The sequence below is a fragment of the Nelumbo nucifera genome, chromosome 2 (assembly GCF_055504915.1).
Source record: "Nelumbo nucifera cultivar China Antique chromosome 2, China Antique-T2T, whole genome shotgun sequence".
Taxonomy (NCBI): Eukaryota; Viridiplantae; Streptophyta; class Magnoliopsida; order Proteales; family Nelumbonaceae; genus Nelumbo; species Nelumbo nucifera.
In genome coordinates this window covers 3,289,130-3,312,661 of record NC_142650.1, presented here as the reverse complement: position 1 = coordinate 3,312,661, position 23,532 = coordinate 3,289,130, and the positions used below count along the sequence as shown (strand labels likewise).

Genomic DNA, 23,532 nt, shown 5'->3' with positions numbered 1-23,532 from the left:
TTAGCGGTAAAATGTGTTGGGCATTTTAGTCAACCTAAAAGTTTACAGAAGTCAATTAAATGGACCAAACAGAGAGACAAAGATATAAAAAGGACAAATATCTTCTTAACCTTTTCTTTCCTTGAAACAAGTTTACGGACACGTGATATGGTCCCAGCATAGATGCTAGATCTGAAATCGCAATTCTAATGCCACGCGTTTCTTCTAAAAGACAAAATAACACATATTTGTGTGTCAATCGGGATTTCCTCTCACAAAATTTATTATTAGTTCCTTACATCCACTCACGAGACATCCAACCGTGCATTTATCGAAATGTTTCCGATCAAGCTGCAATTGTTTATTAGTATATGAGGACAAATTTTGTGAGAGGAAATCCAAACTCTGCAATATTTGTATTTTTTTCAAAATGAGTCTTATTTGTATTTGAAAAGAGTACAAGTATAAATACATATAAAATAATACAAATTTTTGTATTATAGATTCGATTTGGAAGGAGTATAAATACAAATATATATAGTACAAATACATGCAAAATATATAGTTTTATACTCTACATATTTATATTTATACTCTTTTCAAACCAAGTCATATGAACAATATAAATACATACAAAATACAAGGTTTTGCTTTCAGCATATTTGTATTTGTATTTGTATTCTTAGTACGAGGTTTATGTGTTTAAAGCATGTATCTTACATGAAATCTCATATAAGTTTATGCGGCTAGAAGGATTCTCCCATTGAACAAGTTCTCTGATTCCGTTCTCCATTTCTCTTGTCTCTTTGATCAATCCACCCAAGCAAAACCCTAGGGCACTGAGACAGAGAATCATTTGGCTTTTGAGCCCCTCCTCAGCTTCAGCAGCATGAAATTTGTCTATAATTTCTCTTGAATGTTGAAGAAATGAAGTAAGCATCTCCTCCACCTTATCTTCATCTTCATCTTCATCTGTATCTGCATCTAAAACCCTAAACCCATCTGGTTTTGGCGATTTTCCAAACTCAAGATCGCGAGGGATGTTCTTCCATAGCTCCTTTTCTAGTGCTGCGAGTGACTTGATAGACGTGGCCTGCTCGAAACATTTGATGGCACACCCGATCTTGTCCTTGAAAAGTTGTAGATCTTCGTCAATGTGTTCCTGGATCTCTTTCCATGGAACCCTACATCTTTGTGATGCTTGTACAATGAATCCCATTGCATGAGACCCGAAAAGCAAGAAATCCACCATCTTTGACAGTGACTTCAAGAGCTTACCATAGCAGATACTGTGAAAAGGCAAGAACCAAAAATTCGGTTCTACCTCAGCCTCTGCGATGAAATTAGCTAGTTCAGTCACATGGGTAGTCAACTTCTTTTGCTTCTCATTCAACTCCTGTAAACAAGGATAATCGTCGTTTGTGTGGCTGGAAGAAAAGCTTATGCATTGGATACAGTCGTGAAGTGTCCCTAGACTCCGACAGAATTCAACTTTAGCTAGGGTAACGGCTCTTGTGGGCTGCAAGAGAAGCTCTACCATGATTGAGCATGATAATCCGATAAAGGTTTCCATGATTCTTACAATGGCGAATGCACTTGGAGGACCGTAATTCTTCCGGCCCAATATAATTAATGCAGCAATTACAGCTGAAATGCCCCCGGCTTGGCCATACATCCGACTCCGTCCCAAAAAACTGGTGAAGATGATCCATGGGAGAAAGGAGAGAAACCTAATATCTTCGAATCTCTGGAAGATGAAGCAACCCAAGACTCCATAGACGGTCCCTAAAACTGTCCCTTGTGCCTTAACGTTTGCAACCTTAAACGTTGCTTCTCTCCCCCAAGCCATGCCGACGGCGACTGTCAATCCCGACCAATACCCATCTTCCTTACTAAACATTGTCCCAAACAGAACGGAAAGACCCAAAGAAAGTGCTCGCTTGAATGCCAAAATGAGCCTTCGCTTACCTATTTTAACAGGCCAATGGCTCAAAATGGCACCCCAGGACTGTTTGCTTGAGCGCGTCCCATATTGGGTGCAGGGAGCAGAACTGTTTCCTAGAGAGATCCCGTTTGATGGGGTTGGGGTCCCTGTTAATTCATTGTGAAGAAGTTTCAAGCAAAAGAGGAAGAAAAGAGATGGTAGATCCTTGTAGGTTGGGAAGACGACCTGAAGGATTTGCATAAATTTATCATCTACAGCTTCTGATCCCTTTATCTCCGGTGTAGTTGATGAATCACAACTAGGTAGATAAAGATTGGCTCGCTTCAACGTCAGACTCACATGCTTTTGTAGTGCATGAAGGAAGCTTTTGTGCTCCTCATCTGCCAGTACTTTAACAGAAAATGAAGGGCAAGAAGTTAGAGCAATTTCCATCCCTCTTAGGGATATCTCTATTCCCTGTAATCTATCCCCTCGGCTCGTACAATGGTGTTGAAAGAAGCTGATTCGAGGTCTCTCCCATTGCATACTTTCCTGTCCGAATTTGAACCACAATTAACACTAAATTTAGACTATTACCAAGCCACAAGTTTATTAATTTATGATTAACTAGCTAGGGGGTTCGTTAATTTAAAAGCCCTCCATTCTCATGTTAGCACATAATGGTTGAAAATAGAAATAGATAGATGGCTTACTTGCTTGAGTTTGATACTCTGAAGAAGTTTGGCTTCTGTCTTGGACAAGGATTTGGCTTGAGAGAGAGATGCAAGTGTAGATGTTTTCTCATCCGCACAGAAAGCATGTACTAAATGGTTTAGCCTCTCTGAAGCCGTCTCAGCAAATAGTTTGCACTTCTTTCTTACCTACAATACGGAAAGGTAAAAAAAAAAAAAAATTATAATCAGACTGAGGAGATGGAACCGGATCTAAGTAAGCACAACAAAGTAATTAAGCACGTTAAATGAGCACTGACAACTGTCAAATGGGGATATTAATGTTTTTCAAGGATAGGCTGGGGGAATTTTAAGAGACAAATGTCAATAGAAATGGAAAAAAAAAGGAAAGTAGGCCTCTTGGGAGGCAGTCGATATAAAAAGGAGCAAAGTAGAAGCAGTCTGGTCAAGTAAATTACCTCGTGACATGCCAGCCGAGGGTAGGGTAACAGCAAGGCCACGACAGAAGCCAAGGCGCCAATGGCCGTGCTTGCTGCGACGTGGACAGGGTGCGTGATGGCACCAGTGTGAACGCCGTTTATATAAGCCACGACGTACACAAGAACAACCTGAGCGAGTGCTATCCGCTTGGTTATCAAATGAGTCGATTCGGGTAGTACAATGACAAACGCACTGAGCGCCACTGCGAGAGACATGGTGATGGCGGAGAGGCGGGCAGGTCCGATAGCCCACAAGCACAGAATAGCGGGAAGGACGCCGAGAATGGTAGCATACAGAGCGTAGCAGCAGCCACGCAAAGTGTCGCCTAGCGTGGCATTGGTGACGATGAGGATGATGGTAACGTAGCAGAGAGCCGGGAATGATATCTGGCGCTGGAGAGCGACGGGACCGTAGAGGGTGGCACAGGCCACTATGGTGCAAGCGAGCGACGTCCGAAGTGCCGAGCCAAGGCGCGAACGCCATATGGTTCGTGTTCTATCACTTGCTGGCTGCGTTAGCATCCTGACTAGCTAGCTTCAGCTTGTGATCGAGCTGTGAGAGGAAACAAATGAGTCTCTCTTGCAATCTCGTTTGAGATTTGAAGTGGGATTTTGTAGCGAGGAGAGATCCAAATTGGCCCCCTCCACAAGTCTTGTTTAGTGGGACTCGCACCATACGTCTTTTTTAAGTTGAAAAAAAGGCTTTATTCATTCATACAAAAATTAGAGATGCATGAAAGCGTGGATATCACACCCATCCTACTCACACGTTTTAGCAAGAGTGGACGTTTTACTTTTACTAGAAAGAGCCCATTCATCCGTTTCTGATATAATAACTCTCTACCCAATCCATTGCCATTCTGAACTGTACAATGTTTCCACGGGAGGAAGTTGGTCAATTAAAACATAATGGGACAACATCGTTATATTAAGTACATTTTAAAATAAAAAAAAAATATGAATAAATGATACTTGATAAATATTTATTTGAATAAATGTACTTATCAGAATAAATTAAAAATTTATAAATGAACGGGACTAAATAAAAGTTTCACTTTGCTGATTTTGGTGGCATGTGACTCACTCCATAGGTCACATATGACCGTAGTCACACGTTCAGAGTAGATGTGAACTCTCATTTTCTTTGAGCTCGAAGTTCAAAGTATTGATACTTTCGATATAAAAACAATTGATGCATTGAATCAAAGTTTTATTTTTTCATTGAGCGATCTGTGAATGATTGTAATATGATCTCTTTTATTGTTTAAACCCTTCAAAATTAATTTAGACTTGGAACTTTCCAGATGAGAAAATTAAACATAGGCAACATGTTACACCTTAAATGCATAGTACGGGGTTGCCTACTTTTCTCCACTAAGATTATATTTTGAGTGGGAGACGTACTTGGATTTTTTTATCCTTGACTCCTTGAAATAGGGAAGAGTCAAGTTGATCATTTGTCATATTTTTACCCAATATAATAGTCTGAAAATTAAAGCAAAGCCATCCAATCGGATTTACCCTGTCGCGCTGAACCTTATATATATGAACCAGGTTTGTCACAGGAAGGCCCCCTTTGATTTAAATCAGCATATGTATATTGGCTTTATAATTATTTCACCTTGAACCTTGTATGAATCTCTCCAATGGCGCGCATGTCCACGCATCTAGGGTCTGTGGGTGGAGCCCACATTGTGCATTCTGACATAAAAGTGGGTAAGCAATGTTTTTCTTTTGAGTCATCAATAGAGCCATTTAGGACCTAGCCATGTGCTATCATACGCATGAAAACTTCAGTTCAAACCTAATTTAGAACCAAAAAATCTATATTATATATAAAAACGTTAATGTAGTGTGAACTTTTTATTTGACTAAAATTATTTTCTTTCTTTAAAAATGATATAAAAGTTATTTTATTATAATTTTAATGACTATTATAATAGTCATATTTGTGTATTTAATCTATATCTAATTGTAAGGGTTGAAAATGTAACTTCAATTATTATTTTCTACCTTATTTAGTCCTCTTTCATTAAGTCTTATACTTAAAGGTATTAATTCCATTTTCTCTTATTAAATCCTATATTTAAGTTATTTTTCACCAATAAATGGTACTAATTAGATCTATGTCAATATTTTTAACAACATAAATTCATATATTTTAAAACTAGCTAAAAAATAAAAACATTCTTTATCCAAGTGAGGGCTAAACAATTCAACCATTTGAATCAAATTGATAAACCTATGAAGTCATAGTTAAGTATTAAAAAATTTAAAATATAAATAAATATAGAAAATTATAAAAATATAGAAAAATTAGACACATTTTGATACTTTTATTAATCAAACTAAAAAAATAAGTGTAATAAAAAGAATTATTTTTATTGATAATGAAAATAAAATACATACTTTACAACTTACCAAAAATGAAATTCTTTTACTATTAGGCAAAGATCAATAGTTCAACTTTTGGGTCAAATGTATCAACATTTAATGTCATAAATAAATAATAAAAATTAATAAAATATAAAAATACATAAATATTGCAAAAAAATATTCTGATACATGTATAATATTAATTAATTATCATGTAAAACAAAAGGTAAGTATGACATATCGGAATTATTTTTACACAAAAAAAGTAAAACAAATATAGAAAAAATTGAATACATCTATAATTCTATATTTACACTACTATTAAAAATATAAATAAGATAGTGGAACTTTCTTTTGGCTAAAATCAATGTTTTAAAACTGACCCAAAAATGAAACTGCTTTGGCTTCCGGTTTCTGAGTCAACGGTTCAACTGTCACTACAACACCACTTACCTTCCTCTTACATCTCTCCCATCTATCTAAATCTTTCCCAAATCCCAAATCATTTGATTCATTGGTGTATCTCATATTTTAATATAAAATCAGTGTTTGATCTCTCATATTTTGCATTAATTTTTCAACTTCGTCATTGGAGTTGCAATTTTTTTGTTGTTACAACTTAAAAAGAATCATAGAAATGAGAAAATTCAAAATCAAAATGGAATAACTAAAAATCCTAACCAAATTTGGCCATTGGGAATAATCGAACAAGATTTTGAGATATGAAAGTTTCTTTTGTCTTTTTTTTTTTCTAATTTCTATTTTTAAAATAAATAAAAAAACTGGAATTGGTTTGAAAGAAACCTGAGAACCGTTAATTGGGTTGAACGTTTTAACAATTAAACTTCATGATCAACAATTCCCTAACCATTTCAACAATTTTGTTTTTTTTTTTTTGTAAAATAGTAGTTCAGGGCCAAAACAAAGCCGGTGACTTGACCAATTCTTGGGCCAAAATGATTTGATTGTTTGATTTGGTCCGATTTAAAAAAAAAGACTAAAAGATTTATTTTTAAATTTAGTCTCTATTTAATTATAAGGTTTAAATTATAAATTAAACTACTACTTTTCACGTCATTCAATTCTCTCATTTAAGTCTTACATTTTTCTAATAAATAAACAAAAAAAAGATCTATACTATATATAAAATTGCAGATATAGAGTGGAAGTTTTTCTGGACTAAATTATCATCTATTTCTTTGTTTGATAAAGAGTATGGAAGTCATTTTATTACAACTTCAATGATTTTTCACTTTAGCACTTAGAAAAAAAAGAATCATCACATCAAACCTAGGAATCCTTAAGGTCGAGGTTGAAGTGGTTGGTCGAGATTATGGTTTCCAAATTTCCGTTGACTCGAACAGTTAGACCGTTTGGCCCCCAAACGTGGTCCTTGGCAAAAAATCGTTGAATCAGTCAACGACACGTTGGCCCGGGCAGTCGAACCGTCAACCTGTCGATCCGTTCTATAGTTTTTTACCGTTTTTATAATTTTTATTAAAACGAACCATCCATTCAAACTGGACGATCAAACCATCAACTCAAAAACCGGTGGCCAGAATAATTCCCCTTTCAAGTCATTTTTGAAAACCATAATCGATATTGCAGGTTAATCTCTAAAATTCTGAAGAGGTTTACAACGGTTTGAGATAATGCAAAAGAGAGATGCATGTGTTTCTAAATTTCGTGTTGGATTGGTGGAATAGTGGATCATTTTATTTGTTTGTGATCCAGACAAATTATATATTTATTTTGAGTTACAGCACATCCGGTTAGCCGTTGGGAGCTAGAAGGGCCAATTTTATTGCTTTTACATTATTACATATATACTTTTATGGGAATAAGGTTCGATATTAAATGGAAAGCCCTTATCCCCACCAAAGTGGATAGGACAAGCCATAAGGTTCAATATTAAATGGAAAGCCCTTAATCGCCACGAAAGTGGAAATGTGCATTCGTGTCACGCCCTTGTTAATACTCCTTTCCAAGCATTGAGTTGGTGTTTGGTCATTCACATCTCTCCAATTGGGCATCGACTTTGTTAATTGACCTTCAAAAGCATTCTAAGTTCTAAGGTGGCGTCTGCCAACTCGGAATCTCCTCCCACAAAAAAAAAAAAAAAAGTTAGGGCTGCCAATTAATTGGGAGTGAGTCGGGATAAAATCATAAACCCAGAATCATCCTAATTGATAGAAAAATATTAAATTATTTTATATGTTAATATATTAAACATTTTAATTAATATTATCTTATTTTTATTTATCAATTTTATTATTTGAAACATAAAATAGGATAAAAATTATAAGAAAAATAGAAAAAAAATTATTTCTATATAAATTTAATAAAATAATCGATTATAAGTTTAAACTGATTTGAGACAAATAAGAATCTGAATCGATTCAATTATTAATTAGAACAAAATCAAAGAACCAGAGCCATTATAATCAGTATATGGTTGACTAGACCCTCCTCTATCAGGGGTGACATTAAAAACCTCCCGCTTAACCAACTGATACAACCCTGTTAGCACTCCACCTGACAAGATGGATAGAGAAAGATGGGAAACGGCGAAACGCTCTTTAAAGTCCTCTGCAAGCAGTGCACAGCTCCCAACGGAGAGAAGGGGCTTCTACTTCTATGGGAGTGGCTATGAAAAGCTTGAACCACTTGGGCGGGGGGTTGCATTGGAAGAACATTTTTAAATCACCTAAAAACCTAACCTACAAAGCTTGGGTTCCCACTTCCCACATTATGAGAAATATTTTGGGAACCGAAATAACATGACAATTTTGAAATTTGGAGAATGGAGTTTTACCATTTTGAAAAATGAGCAACAGAGCAAGGTTCTAGTGTTCTATGGCTACGACTTATTGCAGTGCAAATCTGAATCAGACACAAATCTTGCATGTAATTCAGTTTTGTATTTATTTGTTTGTTCTTAATGATAATTTGGACTCTTATTGATACAAAATCTGTATGTTTTTATTTGTACTCACAAAAATTGTAAAATTTATATCTCAAAAACTTGTACAAAATTTTCACCACCCTCTCTCAAATAATGCGGGGACCAAATTATCTTGCTTCCTACTTCACTCCCAAACAAATAACTTCTCTTATCTCCATTATTATCTTGACTACATTATTTTACTTCTTATTTTTATTACAAAATTAAACCTGAATTTACACTCAACCTATTCGAACTCACCAAACACAACTTGAACACCTCTTGGCGTTGAGACTTGAGAGTGGCAAATAGTCAAATACAAACGTTCAAAGTACTGATCACACGCTCAATACTATCCAGAGCTACTGTCTGAAGTCTGAACCAGTGGCTGACCCAGTACAACCCTGTAGGGGCGTATTGGGAAACCACAGGCACGATACTTATCGGCCCATACTTTGAACCTTGACACCATGTACTCCAATCCCCTGGTATTATCAGGTGAGTTGATGACATACATGATGTGGCAAGCTAGAATTGTGATGCAAAATTGCAAATACACTACGATAAGATAAATATTATAAATAGAGTCTTGGTTATCCATGGCGAGAGAGGTCTTCCATGAAAGATAAACGTAAGTAACCCTGAAGGATGATCCGAGACGAAACCAAAATTACCCCTTACCTTTCCACTTCCACGTATAAGCAAAAAATTACAATAGCAAACGTTACAATTACTCGGCAACACGTTGGAAATGCACTTCACTAAGCTTATTTTAAAGGGGCCGGTGGGATATAGAAGATGCAGGAATCTTTCGGTTGACAAAGGCCGGGGTATAACGGGTGCTTCGAGATCTAGAGTCTTAGATCCACTAGTAGAAAATCCTATAGATTGTAGGATCCTTAGGCTTAGATTGTTTTTGGTGTAAATGATAATTGATGTAAAACTCTAATATCGATTCGTGTTTACATGTGTTTGTACCGATATAAAACTTCACACCTAGTCCGTATTTTTAGGCATTTGCTTCCAGTGTAAAATTTACATCGAAAATTGAAACCTTCTAATTGACTGATTTTTTCATCAACAATCGTTGTAAATAGCATCGACTTTATCGATATACATTTATATCAATTATCACATAAAAAAAAAAACTCAACAGTCCATAAAACCCATCAATTGACTTTTCCATTGATTGAGTTACACATCGATGGTTTTTCCACCGAAAACAAAATGCAGCTTATACTCAAAAGTCTCAAACATTTATTGAGCACCAAGTAACTTGTGTTGAGAGTTAGGCCGGATTATTCTGAGACATTTGGACCCAAACCTTGCAAAGCTAGAGCTGTTCCCAGTGCCTATTGTCAATTTGCCAATCAAGACCATCCCAATTAGGGTATGATCAAATTGAATAGTTCAGCCTCAAATTCGATTAGGCTTGATTCGAATTTGATGTTAATTGAATTTGAATCTCAAGATAAATTCATTTTTCTTTTTCGAATTTAAGTTTGATTATTTTTGCTAATCTGGTTCAATATAATTAAACAGGATAATACAATTCGAATTGAACTCAAACAAAAACCCAAATTAGGTGTATTTTAATCAAACCGAATCAAAGACATTCTGAAATTTGGCTCGGCCCATTTAGATTGCACCCTTAATCCCACTAGTGGTGTCCAACCTAAATGATTGAAATAGCTGTAATCAAAGTATCAAACTATATAATGAGACAATTATACACTATAACAGTAGTGATCTAACAAAAATGTATTGAATAAGCACAAAAATAAACACAATGTCTAAGTTTTAATCCTCGGCAGTAGAAAAACTTTTGATACTTTTCCATGTAACATGTTCTAAAGGCTTGACGAGCTTGGTTTTTAATTAATCTGAGACTGATCAGAACTTTTCCTTGAACTGATCTTTGTAGATCTAATAACATATTCCAAAGAATGATAGGCTTGTTAAGGCGAATCTCATGGAAATTGCACCTTGTAGATTTTCGTAAACACACCGAAGATTTCTTAAATTATTAGTCTATCAATGAATGAACTCCAGAGATCCTTGTAGATAAAGATATCTGGTGTATTGAAAAGAAAAAAACATGGCTTTCAAAATCGGACTGGACTGGATGGTCGGACCAGAAAAATTGAGAACCGGTCACTTGATTGGTTTTGTTTTTCCCAAAAACTGGATTTTTCCTTAAAACTGTTGATTTTTGTCAATGAACCGTTAAATTGGGTGGTTAATCGTTCGAACGGTTTTGACTATTTTTTATTTTTTATTTTTTATCAGAACGGGCCGAACATTCAATTCAAACGGTTGAACCATTTGACCCAGTAACCGGGCCCCTGACTGATTCGGTCACTGGGTCGATTTTAAAAACCATGAAAAAAAAAACTTCTGTTGAAAATGAGACCGCCTTTACAAAAACATGATAAAACAGTATTTCAGTATTTGCCTGCTTGTTTTCAACCTTCTTGCCGAAAAGCTTAGTGAAAGCTTATCTGAAAACTAAGTTTCAACAACCCACTGTAGACCCCATCCAATTGAGAGAAGATATTCACCCTCGCCTTAAAATTGAGGCCAAATTAATAAGTCAGAATGTGATTCACTTAAGCTTATCTTTCTTTTTCATCTGGGAAAATCTATGATACCTGAAAAGATTGATCAATTAAAGCATCTCTATAAATTTTGATGAACACCACTTAATTGGTTTACCTCTTTTGTGATACAGATTGATTGATTGTAAGCTTTTTAGTATTATAGTCGAACTCTTTTATCTAAACTTTTTTTGCCCTAGAATTCTTTAAGTGAAATGCAAGCTTAGGAATTACTTTGATAGTTCCAAGTATCCAACTCGAGTCCACTACAGTTGGATTTTACTTTGGTAGAATTTGACATTGCTAAGCCTATTTGTTTCCGCTCGTGAGCATGGTCTTGTGACTGCGGCAGATTCAAGTATTAACAATCTAATAGCATTTTCTGATAGTATTAAGTAAGTTTTATAAACACAGGTTGCAGATCTACTGAATGAACTGAACTTTTTTACGAAGGCCATCTTCGTTCACTGTTATCCGACCTTCGTTCACTGTTATCCAACTTCATATCAGTTAGTATTGTACATATTTATAGACAATCCAACACACTAAACCTTTTTTATTTATATAGCTTGTAAAGGCCAGTTAGTTATAAATTAGGGAGAATAACGGTTCAGCTCAGGGTCAGAGTTTGTAGGCTCAAAGTACATTTGGGGCTGGTGCGGCACGAAATTGATACGGACAGGTATGGGTGCATAGAGTGTGGTTTTTTGACCTTCTGAATATTTATAGTTTTGCGGTGGAAATCAGATATTTGTATTGGGCATGTCCTTACTTCTCCTTATAAATTATAATCAGGCATCATCGAACCATGCATGGTTTTCAAACCTTGTAAAGGCTAGTTAGTTATAAATTATAATCAGGCTTCATCATACCATGCATGCTTTCGAACCATCGTTGATCCGGACGGTCAGACCATTCGGCCAAGGAACTGTCCAAGCAATCGGTTCCGTTTTACCCAAGGTTTTTGAATCGTCGTTGACCCAAACGGTCGAACTGTTTGGCTCAGGAACCGTCCAGGCAACCGGTTCCGTTTTACCCCAAACCCGGTTTTGGTAAAAAATCATTGAAAAAGTCAACAACCCATTGACCCATTCAGCGGTTTTTGACAATTTTTTTATTTTTAATTATTTTTTTTAATTTTTCAATTTGTTTGTTAGAATGGGCCATCCGTTCAAACCGAATTGTTGGATCGTTGACCCATAAACCGGTGGTTAGAATGGTTCCATTTCCGAATCGTTTTTTAAAACATTGGTTTTACCCCAAACCTGGTCACTGGCCAAAAACTATTGAATCGTTCAACAACCCATTTACTTAGGCGGTCAAACCGTCGATCCGTTCAATGGTTTTTGGCCATTTTTTATTTTTATTATTTTTATTTTAATTGTTAGAAAAAGCCGTCCATTCAAACTGGACGGTCAAACCGTTAACCTAAAAACCGGTGACCAGAACAATTCTATTTCCAAGTCATTTTTTAAAAGCATGATACCATGTAACTTTCAGCTATCATTTTTTAAAAGCATGATACCATGTAACTTTCAGCTTTACAAACAAACATCAAACTCTGTAAAAGAGTTAATATATATATATATATAATGCATATACATTTATATATAATATATAATATCTAAAAAATATATCAGCCGTTTTAGTTAAACAGATTTTTTTATTAAGTTTCATGGTTCAGCTCAGATTTTCGATTTTTTTTTTCATGAAAACCCATAAAGAGAAGGGATTATTTGTAAGATTTAATTTTTTTGAGGAAAACCAATGCCACATGTTGTCAGTTGTCACTGTGTCACGTGTCAATAAACACCTCCAGGCAACGATATCCTCTTGATCTTTAACCTCTATGCTGCAATTCGTTCGCAGCTTTGCGAGGAGCATTATAAATTTGCTTCTACAACTCGGCAAAATTATATTGTTTCTGCTGACGTAACAGTTGTATTATCTGGCCCAGTGTTACATTTTTGCAGTTTAGAGCATGATTTTAAAAAACGACCCAGAAAAAGAACCGTTCTGGTCATCGATTTTTGGATTGACGGTTCGACCGTCAGGTTCGAATAGATGGTCCATTCTGATGAAAAAATAAAAAACGATAAAAAATCGTTGAATAGATTGACAGCTCAGGTCAATGATTTTTGGCCAAAAACCAGGTTTTGGGTAAAACGGAACCAGTTGCTTGAATGGTTCCCGGGCCAAACAGTCTGACCATCTGAGTCAATGACGTTTTGAAAACCATGGTTTAGAATTCCATTTGTTGTGAACTGTGGTCCACCCACCGCCATGCCATCCTATAAAGAGACCTCAATTAACAATAAAATTGTCTACCACTAGAATAAGACCAATGTTCATACGAGTTCAGATCCGCGCCCCACAACGTCCAACAGCACATCCCCGCCATGTATTAGAAACATCTTCCGATGATAGTACTAAAACCGATGATGTCATCATCGAAAGATGTTCCCAATACACAGTGGAGATGTGCTGTGGGACGTTGTGGGGCGCAGAATATGAATTCTGTTCATACTATCAGACAGATCCATGAGTATTACTGCTCTATTCAATCAACCCGATTCAGGACTAGTAAATAATGTAGGGTAAGAACAGGTTCCATCAGACATCACGGAACAAAATCAATCCAAGCTAATTATGTATGACAATCTGTCCACATCTAACAGCATAAATTCACCTGACAGGTTCAAACTGCATAATAGCTTATTTACATATCAATAACCTCTCCAGCTAGCAAACATACACGTCAAAAATATATACTGGTGCTTCTTCCAATGTGAACACTGATACAACAGTACATTCAGTAACAACGGTGGAGTTAAGATTCTTCAGCTCATAAACAGAACTAATTTTGAAGAGGGAGTGGACATAACTGACTTGAGACACCCAAAGGAAGCATATGATATTGGCTTTATATGAATCATGAGAGCATGGGAAGACCATCTGGATCATACAACCCCCCAATAAAGGCACTAAAAATAAACAACATGAGGATTGCTACTATGGCAGTCCTTAGAACCTGGTCCCAGTTACCGTTCATGTCAAAGTCGACCGGGTATGCATCCACTGCTGAGGATAGGTCCTCATGGTTTGAAGAATCCACAACTAACCGTCTCTTGTCAGTCTCCCGACCTGTCTGACGCCAAATATCGCGGCTTCCAAGATTCACACACTTGAAGCATGTACAACTGCCACCAAGAAATGCGGGGAGAGTCTGGAGGAACTCGCTGAGAACCTTTTGGTACGTATCCCCTTCAATCCTCAACTTTTTCCGAGTGACAGGTTTCAGAACCTGGTAAGAGTCAACATTCACAACGCACAAACACAAATCCTAGTCAAGCTTCTAAAGCTGCATGCTTCATAGAAGTCAAATTTCATGTTGAAGAGTATGGATTTTATGACGTTCCTGAAAGATATTTAGTTACTTAACTAAATATTCAGTTAATTTAGATTGGTTTCAACTCAAATCTGATCCTTTGACACCTATGTTCTTATCTTCTATCAATGGACCAGATATTGGCTCAATCCAAATATAAATTCATTATAGACGGACCAGGTCCAATCTAATATGTCATATTGGACATCCTGTCTATCCAAATTCAATATATTTTATTAGTCTGTCCAATCCGTCCAAATGGATTTTGACTTGGACAGAGTCCAACCCAAAACCGGTCCATTGACACCCTAGGTGGAACCTTGCAGTTTGCACAGACAGATTTTCCAGCAGATACCCATTGAGCTCCAGGCATAATAGCAATTTTATGTACGACATAAATATCACAGGGGGACTAGGGAGTTTCCTGTACAGTTCAGTTTCAAAAATTAAAAAAAAGGATGAAAAAACTTCAGTTGAATAAATTCAGTACAAGAAAGATAAATATGTTTAATAAATTTTCTTTTAAGAAATGCATAATGAAAATTTTGGCATATTTTATATGTAAATACATGCACAGTATATCAAAAGTAGGAAGATAATATATTAAGGATCTATATTTTTGAAAATCCATATCATTTTCATATTATATTCTTTCTTACAAAAAAAGAAATATCTTTAGGTATATTTTGGAAAGTACACGATTCAATATAGTTTTGTTTAGAAACACAACAAGTGCTTATTAACTATATGTGCTGGGCCCAAAGTCACCCATTTTACCACCCTGCCATCTGATCACTATGCAAGAAACTAAGAATCATTGCATACCAATTTCTAAATATGGATCATCTATTGAAGTTCCTCATAATTAGCATGATCTGAGCATTTCCACCTTCTCATTGCAGAAAATATTATATGCGAGTTTCACCCTTACACCAATCCACAAACCTCAAATACCAAAGCTCTTCCCAAAGATCTATTCTTTCTCTATAAGATTCCGGTTCCAGGCCATGAACATTAGTCAACACCTACTTGGAACCATTTTCCCTATATTCATTCTTGAAGAGATAAAAAGAACAAAACGATCTGATACTCCAAACAGAAACTAATTCATGTCATTTTTGGACTTTCCCTTTTCCATTAAAACCTAGCACCAGGCTTGGATTAATTCCACAGGCAATGCCCATGGAGTCAAGTTTATTATAAAAAAAGCCTGTGGAGACAAAGGATTGTCTTAAAAACATCATATTTTGGTTGAGACAGAACCTTAACCTTTTCTGTTGACACTTGACATTCCCCTTCTTTTGACAAGTGTGATAATTGATTGACATGGCCATTGCTCAGCTTCTTTGTGATTTGTAAATGCTCTCTCTCTCTCTCCCACCAATGTGGGGTCTAGGGAGTGACAGATGTACGCAGCCTTACCCATCCCTGTACATACAGTGAAGCTGTTTCCAAGATTTGAACCCTGGTCACCCAGGTCACGATGGAGCAACCCAACCATTGTGCCAAGGCCCACCCTCAAAAGGATCACGAACATTTCAAAGTTAAAAAGGAAAAAAAAAACAAAAATAAACATCTTGCATTCCTTAATTCCTCTTTCTCTTTAAATGCTAGTCTTCGGCCAAAGCAGACACATTAAAGCCAATATACTTTCTATGATGGTGTAAAGAAGCAATTCAAAAGTGATATTTTGATCGGAATTCAGAATGCATCTTGTCACAGAAATTCTCATAGTCAAAAGAAAGAACTACAAGAATCAATACCTAAAGTGGTTTCGGACAAACTTTAATAGTTAAACAATCATAGGATTATCCATATTTTCAGTTTTGGTTTTCATTTCAGAAAAGGATATGGATAAGTTCATTAAATGGCGAATTTGGCCAAGGAACATCTCCTAGCATGCAACATTTGGTTCCATCCCAACTCCCATGCATATTTTGCACATGTAACTTGATACGAATGAACTGTAGTCTACAATATGAGAGAATTTTGCCTAGAATGAAAAGTATTTTTACATGTTAATCATCATCAAGATTCAAGACATTATCAAGATATCAGCAACAAGGAAAACCAAGCATATGTGAAAACAAACTATTATAGACCAGTCAAATCCTAATCAGATCAAGGATCTTACTTGAATAAAAGTTTGTGCAATGACTCGAACAACTGGAGGAAGCCGTATAACAAAGAAACAGGCAAGACGGTTTGGATAATGATTTTGCATGAGTGCTAAACAAGATCTCATCATTTGCATGGGAAACCTGAGAGGGGAGAGCCCTTCACAATCCATTAAGACTGTAATCTGAGGATCTTCTATGTTTACCAGATGTAGTACCCCATGTTCTACTTGAGATACTGCAAAACAAGAAAATGGTTCAGCAATGTCAATAGATGCTTCAAAGAAATGTGTCTGTGTGTGGGTGTGTGCATTCATGCACATGACCATATACTACTGACATATTGCAGTAAGGAACAAAAAGGTCCAAATATATGCATTACATGCATATCACAAGATTGCTAACTCTTCTCTAGCTAAGCAAGGGGTAACTAGGGATCAGATGTACTGGGCCCATTTGTAAACCTGTTGTATTTCTTTTTAAAGAATGAGGCTGCACCTCGTGCCTCCCACTGGGATGCTTGTAACAGATGTTGTCCTTTGATTCTAATGAAAATTGATGAAATTTATTTATCAAAAATAAAAATAAAAAGATTGCTAACTCTTCGTTGGGTAAATTACAGGGAGATGCTGAACTTTTTCAGGTGTGAAACTTAGCCCCTTTTTTAATTTTTTCCGACACTTAGCTCCCTGTACTTTCATATCATGACAAAGAACCCCATTACCATTCTTTCAAATGAGTTGACAGCAAATACTCACGTGCACATCATGTGCATTGTTAGACATCTCTAAAATCCTAAAATACCCATGCCCTACTTTAAAAGACAATTTTGTTCTTTATTTAATATTACTTAAAGAGATATTTTGTCACAAATTTTTAACTAGAGATCTAGACCATTGAATTCACACCTACAGATCAATCAACTAATATTGAAAATCCAAGTGATGTGCGTGGTTTAGTAAATTGTGTACCAAATTACCCAAAAATCTCGGACATCAAAATGGTCATTCAGGATCAGTGCATTAATCTCAACTATCCAAATGATATACCAAGATTCAACTAATCTAGACCATCCAAAAAATGTACCAGATCAACACAAAATCTAGATTTACCAAATAGTCTCCTATAGGCAAATAGTTAATCTTGGACATCCAAGCAATGCTAACAAGATATCAACCAATAGTTAATCTTGGTCATGCTGGAAGTGTTTATGCTTCTGAGGCCAATGCTTTCACACATGCCTCCTACATAAAGAAAGAAAGGAAAGGGAAGTCTGGGCTGGCCTTCGCTTCGACAGGACCCTCCTTTTAGTATTATGCACCTTCATTCTTTTTAATACAAGACATCTTTCACCAAAAAGAAACAAGAAAACCAAGAACTTCTTCTCCTTCTTCCTTCTTCTTCCTCCTCTTGAGGAGGCGCACGTCTCTTGCATTCTAAATTACACCCCATGCCTCCAGGTAAAGAAACACATCACGTAACATCTCTACATTTTAAAACATTTATTTCAAATGATCTTGGCTATCATGACAGCATCCTAATATCAGACAATTAATTCCAATCCAAATGATGTGCCAAGGTTTCATCTAATCCAACTCATCCCAGTAATGTAACCAATCAACCCAAAGATCTAGGCCATCAAAGCAGTCTCCTAAAATCTGTGAACTAATTTCAACCATCCAAGAAATGTACCAAAATTTCAACTAATCTGGATTGTTAAAACAATTAAGTCAACCCAAAAATCTAGGCTATAAAAGTGGTCTCACAAGATCAAAGAATTAATGTTGGGCATCCAACCTTCCAAACAATCTAGTCAAATAAAGTGACGTACAAAATAAGTCAAAGATCTGGACCATCAAAACAGCCTCCTAGGATCAGTGAATTAATCTCAGTTATCCAAATTATGAAATGAGGTTTCAACTAATTTGGCCTATCCAAATGAGGCAGAAAATCAATAGATCTAAAGCATTTAAATGGTCTCCTAAGCTCAATGGATTAATCTCAACCATCCAAGTGATGCCAAGATTTCAACTAACATAGGTTGTCTAAATAATGTATCAAATCAAAGCAAAAGTGCCATCAAAGTGGTCCCATACAGCAATGGATTGATCTTGCTTCCAGAATTTGAAGGAATTTCAATGGAAGGTTTTGAAAGTAATTTTTGGGCATCTTTAAAATTATCTTTGTTAGATGAATTTTCTTGTATTTTCTGTTTTTTGCATCGGTTACTGTTGTTTGGTGATCTCTGATGACCTTTTTAGATGTACTCTTACATTTTGATTAATAAAAGTTTCTTTTTTATTTATCACAAAAAAGTGCCGTACCAATTAAACCAATGATCTGATTTGACAAAGTGGCACTCATAAATGAATCAATGGATCTATCCATCTGAATGATGTGCCAAAGTTCTCATATGGAAGAACATATGATCTCTGCCATTAGACATCACCTAGTCTCAATTTTTGCTTTAAAAGCATAAAAATGATATTGAACAATTAGGTAAATTTTCACTCACTGTCAACACCATCAGGGGGTTTGACATTATATGAAAGTGTAAGGGTATAAGCCTTACTAATAAGCAACAAATCAGAGAATGAGTAGGGATGGCAGTGGGGTGGGTTCGGGGATGGTTTTGTAAATCTAGACCCTCACCGCCCCCCCAAACCTCCCAGCTTGTACCCTCCCCAAAACTCACAATGGGTTGGGTTTTCAGAATCCAAATCTTCCCCCACATTTGAGGGTGATGGGTCGGGTTGGCAGGTTGAGTTCAAAACCTGCATCTAATTTCCTGTTACTTATTGTTGTATATAAGCAATAAACACACAAAATAACATGAAGACATAAAAAATTCCAATTGTTTAATTGAAATATGTAGGAAGCACATAAACTATCAATTTTCCTTCACATAAGCTTCAAAACATTATTGAATTCAACACATAAAGTACAGGTTGGGGGAAGGTCGGATTTAGCCTAATACTGTGCCTAACCCTACCTGTACCCATATGGGTTGTAAAATCTCAAAATCCACCCCCACCCTAAAATCCACTTTTCAAACATAAAAAAGGCAAGTACCGCCAGGTTTGCCATCCCTAAGAATGAGATACAGTCATCTCTACTTTACCAAAAAGGGGCATGTCAGAAAAACATTTATTATAAAAGAAAAAATTGATAAAGTTGAAAACAATAGTAGCAGACCTATTTGAAAAGAACACCAAAAAAGTGAAAGGAAAAATGAACTCTGAATCTGGATTGTTGCATACATGTGCTATGTACAGATGGACCAAATATAATTAGATATTCAAGAATAGTAATTGAGTCAAATCAATCATTAAATTGTAAAGCTTTTTTTCCTTTCCTTTGCACATTTTTGGGGATATGATGAGGCTAAATCATCTGGTAAATAATATTCAGTTACTATATAGAACCTAGTGGACTTTCCCAATCATGTCCAAAACTCCAACCTGTAGACTCAATTCATCAATTGAGGGACGAGTTCCCAAACCCAAGTAGTGAGCATAGTTCAGTATCTTAATCTCATACCTATAACCTATTGTACCATACCTTTTTCTTCACAGCTAGAAACTAGTTTTTATCAATTGGATTTTAGTATTAGTACAATTGGGAGTCCAACTCTAGTTTAGAGAGGTCATTATTATAAAATTAACAAGAGAGGAAAATGAACAAATGAAAGGAGAAAGCCTTGTAAAAAAAGGTAAACTAAGGAAAAGCTATTACATAAGTTCTGTATACAACTATTAATGGTTTAGATTTTTTTTTCTGATAAATGATGGGTTTATTCAAAAGGAGGGAAAGGTTCCCTCAGAGAAAGAGTCATACAAGAGCAGACAATAAAAGTAAACATAGGGTAGCAGAAAACAAAAACAGCCTATGGAACAAAAGAGGAATAAATATAACAAAAATCCATTGATTTAAAAGGTGATTATGATTAGTAGAGATGCCCTTAAACTCCTTTAGGGAGGCCACCAATTGCCTTAAAGATCCTTCAACCTTGCTCATAATAGATTCCACTTGAGCACATTTGCCTTTTGAAAATCCTTGAATTTCTTTCATTCCAAGCAGACCAGCAGATTGCCATGGATGATAGAAAAGTATTTAGAGTGGTGCTACCAAGTAAAGAACTAAATCTGTTTGTGCTTTCTTCTATGGAGTTAGTCCACACATGCTCCCAAATGGTGTCATTTCCCAAATGAACCCTGTAGGATTTCCCTAATCAGTTTGCTCGAAATCTTGAATCCTAATCCTAACCTTCATTCCTAGTTTCCTTTCTTTTTAGTAGGTAAAAGATGTTGTTCATTCTAGTTCTATTATTTCAGTATCTATGAGCCTCCATTCACTGCCTTGACTTGGATTGATAGGATCTATCAATATAGAGAGGAACTGAATATCATATTCCAACACACACTCCGGGAAGGCAACATGGAAGCGGATGCATTAGCAAATATAGCTTGTGACAGTGCCAGCTTGATTGTGTTTAGTTTGTATAAATGATCTCCCACGGAATGCATGTTGTCAAAATCTTACAATTTACGATACAATTCACAATTTGAATTGTGAACCCCAAGGGTTTCGATTCAAATCTTATGTCTGAATCTCTTTCTGCAAAAATCTTATGATTTTTGTTTGAATCCTACAATTTGACAAGTTTATAAAAAATAGAAATAATCTTATGATTTACGATACAATTCATTATTCGATTCGATTCAACTTTCCCTACGATTTTCAAAACATTGTCCACAACTTACTACGTTTTGATCTTCTGCAGATTCATTCTATTAGATTGGACTAGTGGCCTTCTTAAAATAGCTAGCAGACCCTCAAGTTGTATGAACCGCTAACCATACTGTATAGATTTTGTTGAGGGGTCAAGTTTCTACATCCCTCCCTCTTAGGTCTTTGATTTTTATTAATAAAATTTACAGTGGCCACCCCTCCACCAGGAGCAAAGTTTGGGGTTGAAAAAAGTTCTATTATTTCAAACTCTTGATTTTCATTTCTTCAATCAGATTTGTAGTTATTCTTGTGTATAATCAATCAGCAGAAAACAATCTTATTCTGGATGGACTGCTAGTGTGGAAGATGAACCTTGTATGATGTTTTCCCCAAACTTTGAGAAGGTTAACCTGGATGGACTGCTGGTGTGGATGGTCAGGACATTGTATGGACACATAAGATTTGAAGAAATTTACAAGACGGGAAAATCAGATAAATGGTGGGCCTGCTTAACCTTCTCAAAAATCATCAGTCAAGCATACATTCAGGTGATCATATAATTTAGAGATGGGAATGGTCTGATACCTTTACAGTGAAATCTAGCAAACCATCTGGCTCCCTTTACCCATGTCCCTTTCCCAATAAACTGACTTGGACCTCAAAAGCCCCTTCTAAGGTGGCCTTTATGATCTGGACATAAACTCTAGATAAATATCTTACTAGAGACAAGGTCATTAAGGTCTTTTTTTCATATCAGTAGCAGTTGCTTTATTAAAATTAAAGGCAAGAACAGAACAGGGAGAGAAGCTCTCTTAACTGTCCCTGAAGAGTACAGTCAAACCAAAAAACCAAAAAACAATTAAAATCGAGCCCAAAACATTACATCTCTATTCACCCCTTGCTTTGCTAGCCCATCAGCTATGGAGTTGGCACTTCTTTTGGTACATACCACTTTAACTTCAATATCCTGTGTTAACCACTTGAACGTTTTTCTTTCATTGCTGTAATTCCAAAGGCCATTCCTCTCATCATTCAGCCATCCCACCACTGACTTGGAGTCACCAAGATTAATTTCCAAATACTCATCTCCTTTGCCCCTTTGGCCCCTCCAAAGACTTTCATTAGTTCAGCCCTTAGAGAGTCACCTTCTCCAATTGGGCCTGAGAATAAAGCTATAAACTTTCCTTCCTCATCTCTAAAAACTCCTTCAATTCCTGAGGGCCCTGGATTTCCAACACTGTTCCATCAAAGTTTAGTTTGATATACCCATTGGTTGGGGGTGTCCAAGAGGGAATTAAGACATTCTTACCAGAGCTGAAGAAGCAATTTCCTTCCAGTTCCTTACAAAATCTTCCATGGGAAAATCCTTAAAATGTTCCAAGGATTTAGCCCAATTAAATACTCTATTGAAGATCACTTCTGTGATAGCTTCTTTAGTTAAGATAGGCATGCCCCTCCCACCCACACGTTGCACATTTTGCAATTTTGATACAAAAACAACTGACCACCTCTTTGGTGCATTGTCCCCTCACTCACCAAGTCTGGACTCATTTCCTTTGATGCCTTAATGTGAGCTGGAAACGCCCAAGTATAACTTTGGGGATGATTGCCAGCTGGCACATTGGTGGGCTGAATAGAAAAGGCAAGAAGGTCTGGTGCTTGATCCCTGCAACAATCCTGTGGACAGTTTGGATGGAAAGAAATGACAAGATCTTTGAAATAAATACTCCCAGTCTAATGAAATCCTAAGGAATACTACTGCTAAGGTTTTTGTCTTGGGCATCTGTCCACAAGGGAATCTTACTATGCCTATAGACGATTCCTTTTCTATTAATCTTCCTTTCCATTGTATCTAGAATGCCTTTTATATACATCAAGGTTTTCAGAGCTGAAGTCTCTAATCAAGTGGAAACTTTGATTCAAGATAATACAAAGAATTTACTAAGTTCCTAATCCAATTTAAGTTTAGCCCTTGAGAACAGATCAAGAGACTTGGAATAGTTTTACTTTTTTAGCAGTCCAAAGAAAATCCCAGTTTACTCAGATGGGTGTTCACATTATTTAGCTAAATGAACGATCTGATGAAGTTATTAGAGACTTGAATGTGATATATTTTCACAAAGAGTACAGTGCTCAAGTGGTCAAGCCAAAAGAAAAAAGAAAGGACATAGTTTCCACAAGTCCACCAATGAAGCTGATAAAAAATAGTCGTCTTACCCCAGAGGGTTGAGTTAAAATATATTAAGTGTAATTGCTTTCGTTCAGTATGCCAACATTATCAACTACAATCCATTTGAATTGGTGA

At 36.2% G+C, this 23,532-nt stretch overlaps 2 protein-coding genes across 4 annotated transcripts in view; both read right to left on the bottom strand.

Moving 5' to 3' along the window:
- Window positions 1-664: 664 nt before the first annotated feature.
- LOC104594975 (P-hydroxybenzoic acid efflux pump subunit) lies at window positions 665-3,674 on the bottom strand. Its single transcript, XM_010255529.2, has 3 exons — window positions 3,054-3,674; window positions 2,617-2,784; window positions 665-2,455 (listed from the first exon to the last, which is right to left on the bottom strand). The coding sequence occupies exons 1-3, from the start codon at window positions 3,594-3,596 to the stop codon at window positions 674-676; spliced, it is 2,493 nt and encodes an 830-aa protein (XP_010253831.1). The 5' UTR covers window positions 3,597-3,674; the 3' UTR covers window positions 665-673.
- A 9,942-nt stretch (window positions 3,675-13,616) lies between these two features.
- Window positions 13,617-23,532, bottom strand: part of LOC104594579 (SEC14 cytosolic factor family protein / phosphoglyceride transfer family protein) — a 39,039-nt gene continuing 29,123 nt past the window's right edge. For all 3 annotated transcript variants that reach the window (XM_010254923.3, XM_010254922.3, XM_088897559.1), the window contains 2 exons: window positions 16,514-16,734; window positions 13,617-14,295 (listed from right to left, as the gene is read on the bottom strand). In XM_010254923.3, coding sequence (XP_010253225.1) covers window positions 13,924-14,295; window positions 16,514-16,734 — 593 coding nt within the window. In that variant the 3' untranslated portion in view covers window positions 13,617-13,923. The remainder of the gene's footprint in view (window positions 14,296-16,513; window positions 16,735-23,532) is intronic.

Bases quoted from the DNA above. Each gene is read 5' to 3' on its own strand.
- LOC104594975 (XM_010255529.2), bottom strand. From the start codon at position 3,596: ATGCTAACGCAGCCAGCAAGTGATAGAACACGAACCATATGGCGTTCG. The intron at 2,785-3,053 runs GTAATTTACTTG...TCCGTATTGTAG, and splicing joins CTCGGCTGGCATGTCACGAG to GTAAGAAAGAAGTGCAAACT. The intron at 2,456-2,616 runs GTAAGCCATCTA...AAATTCGGACAG, and splicing joins AGAGTATCAAACTCAAGCAA to GAAAGTATGCAATGGGAGAG.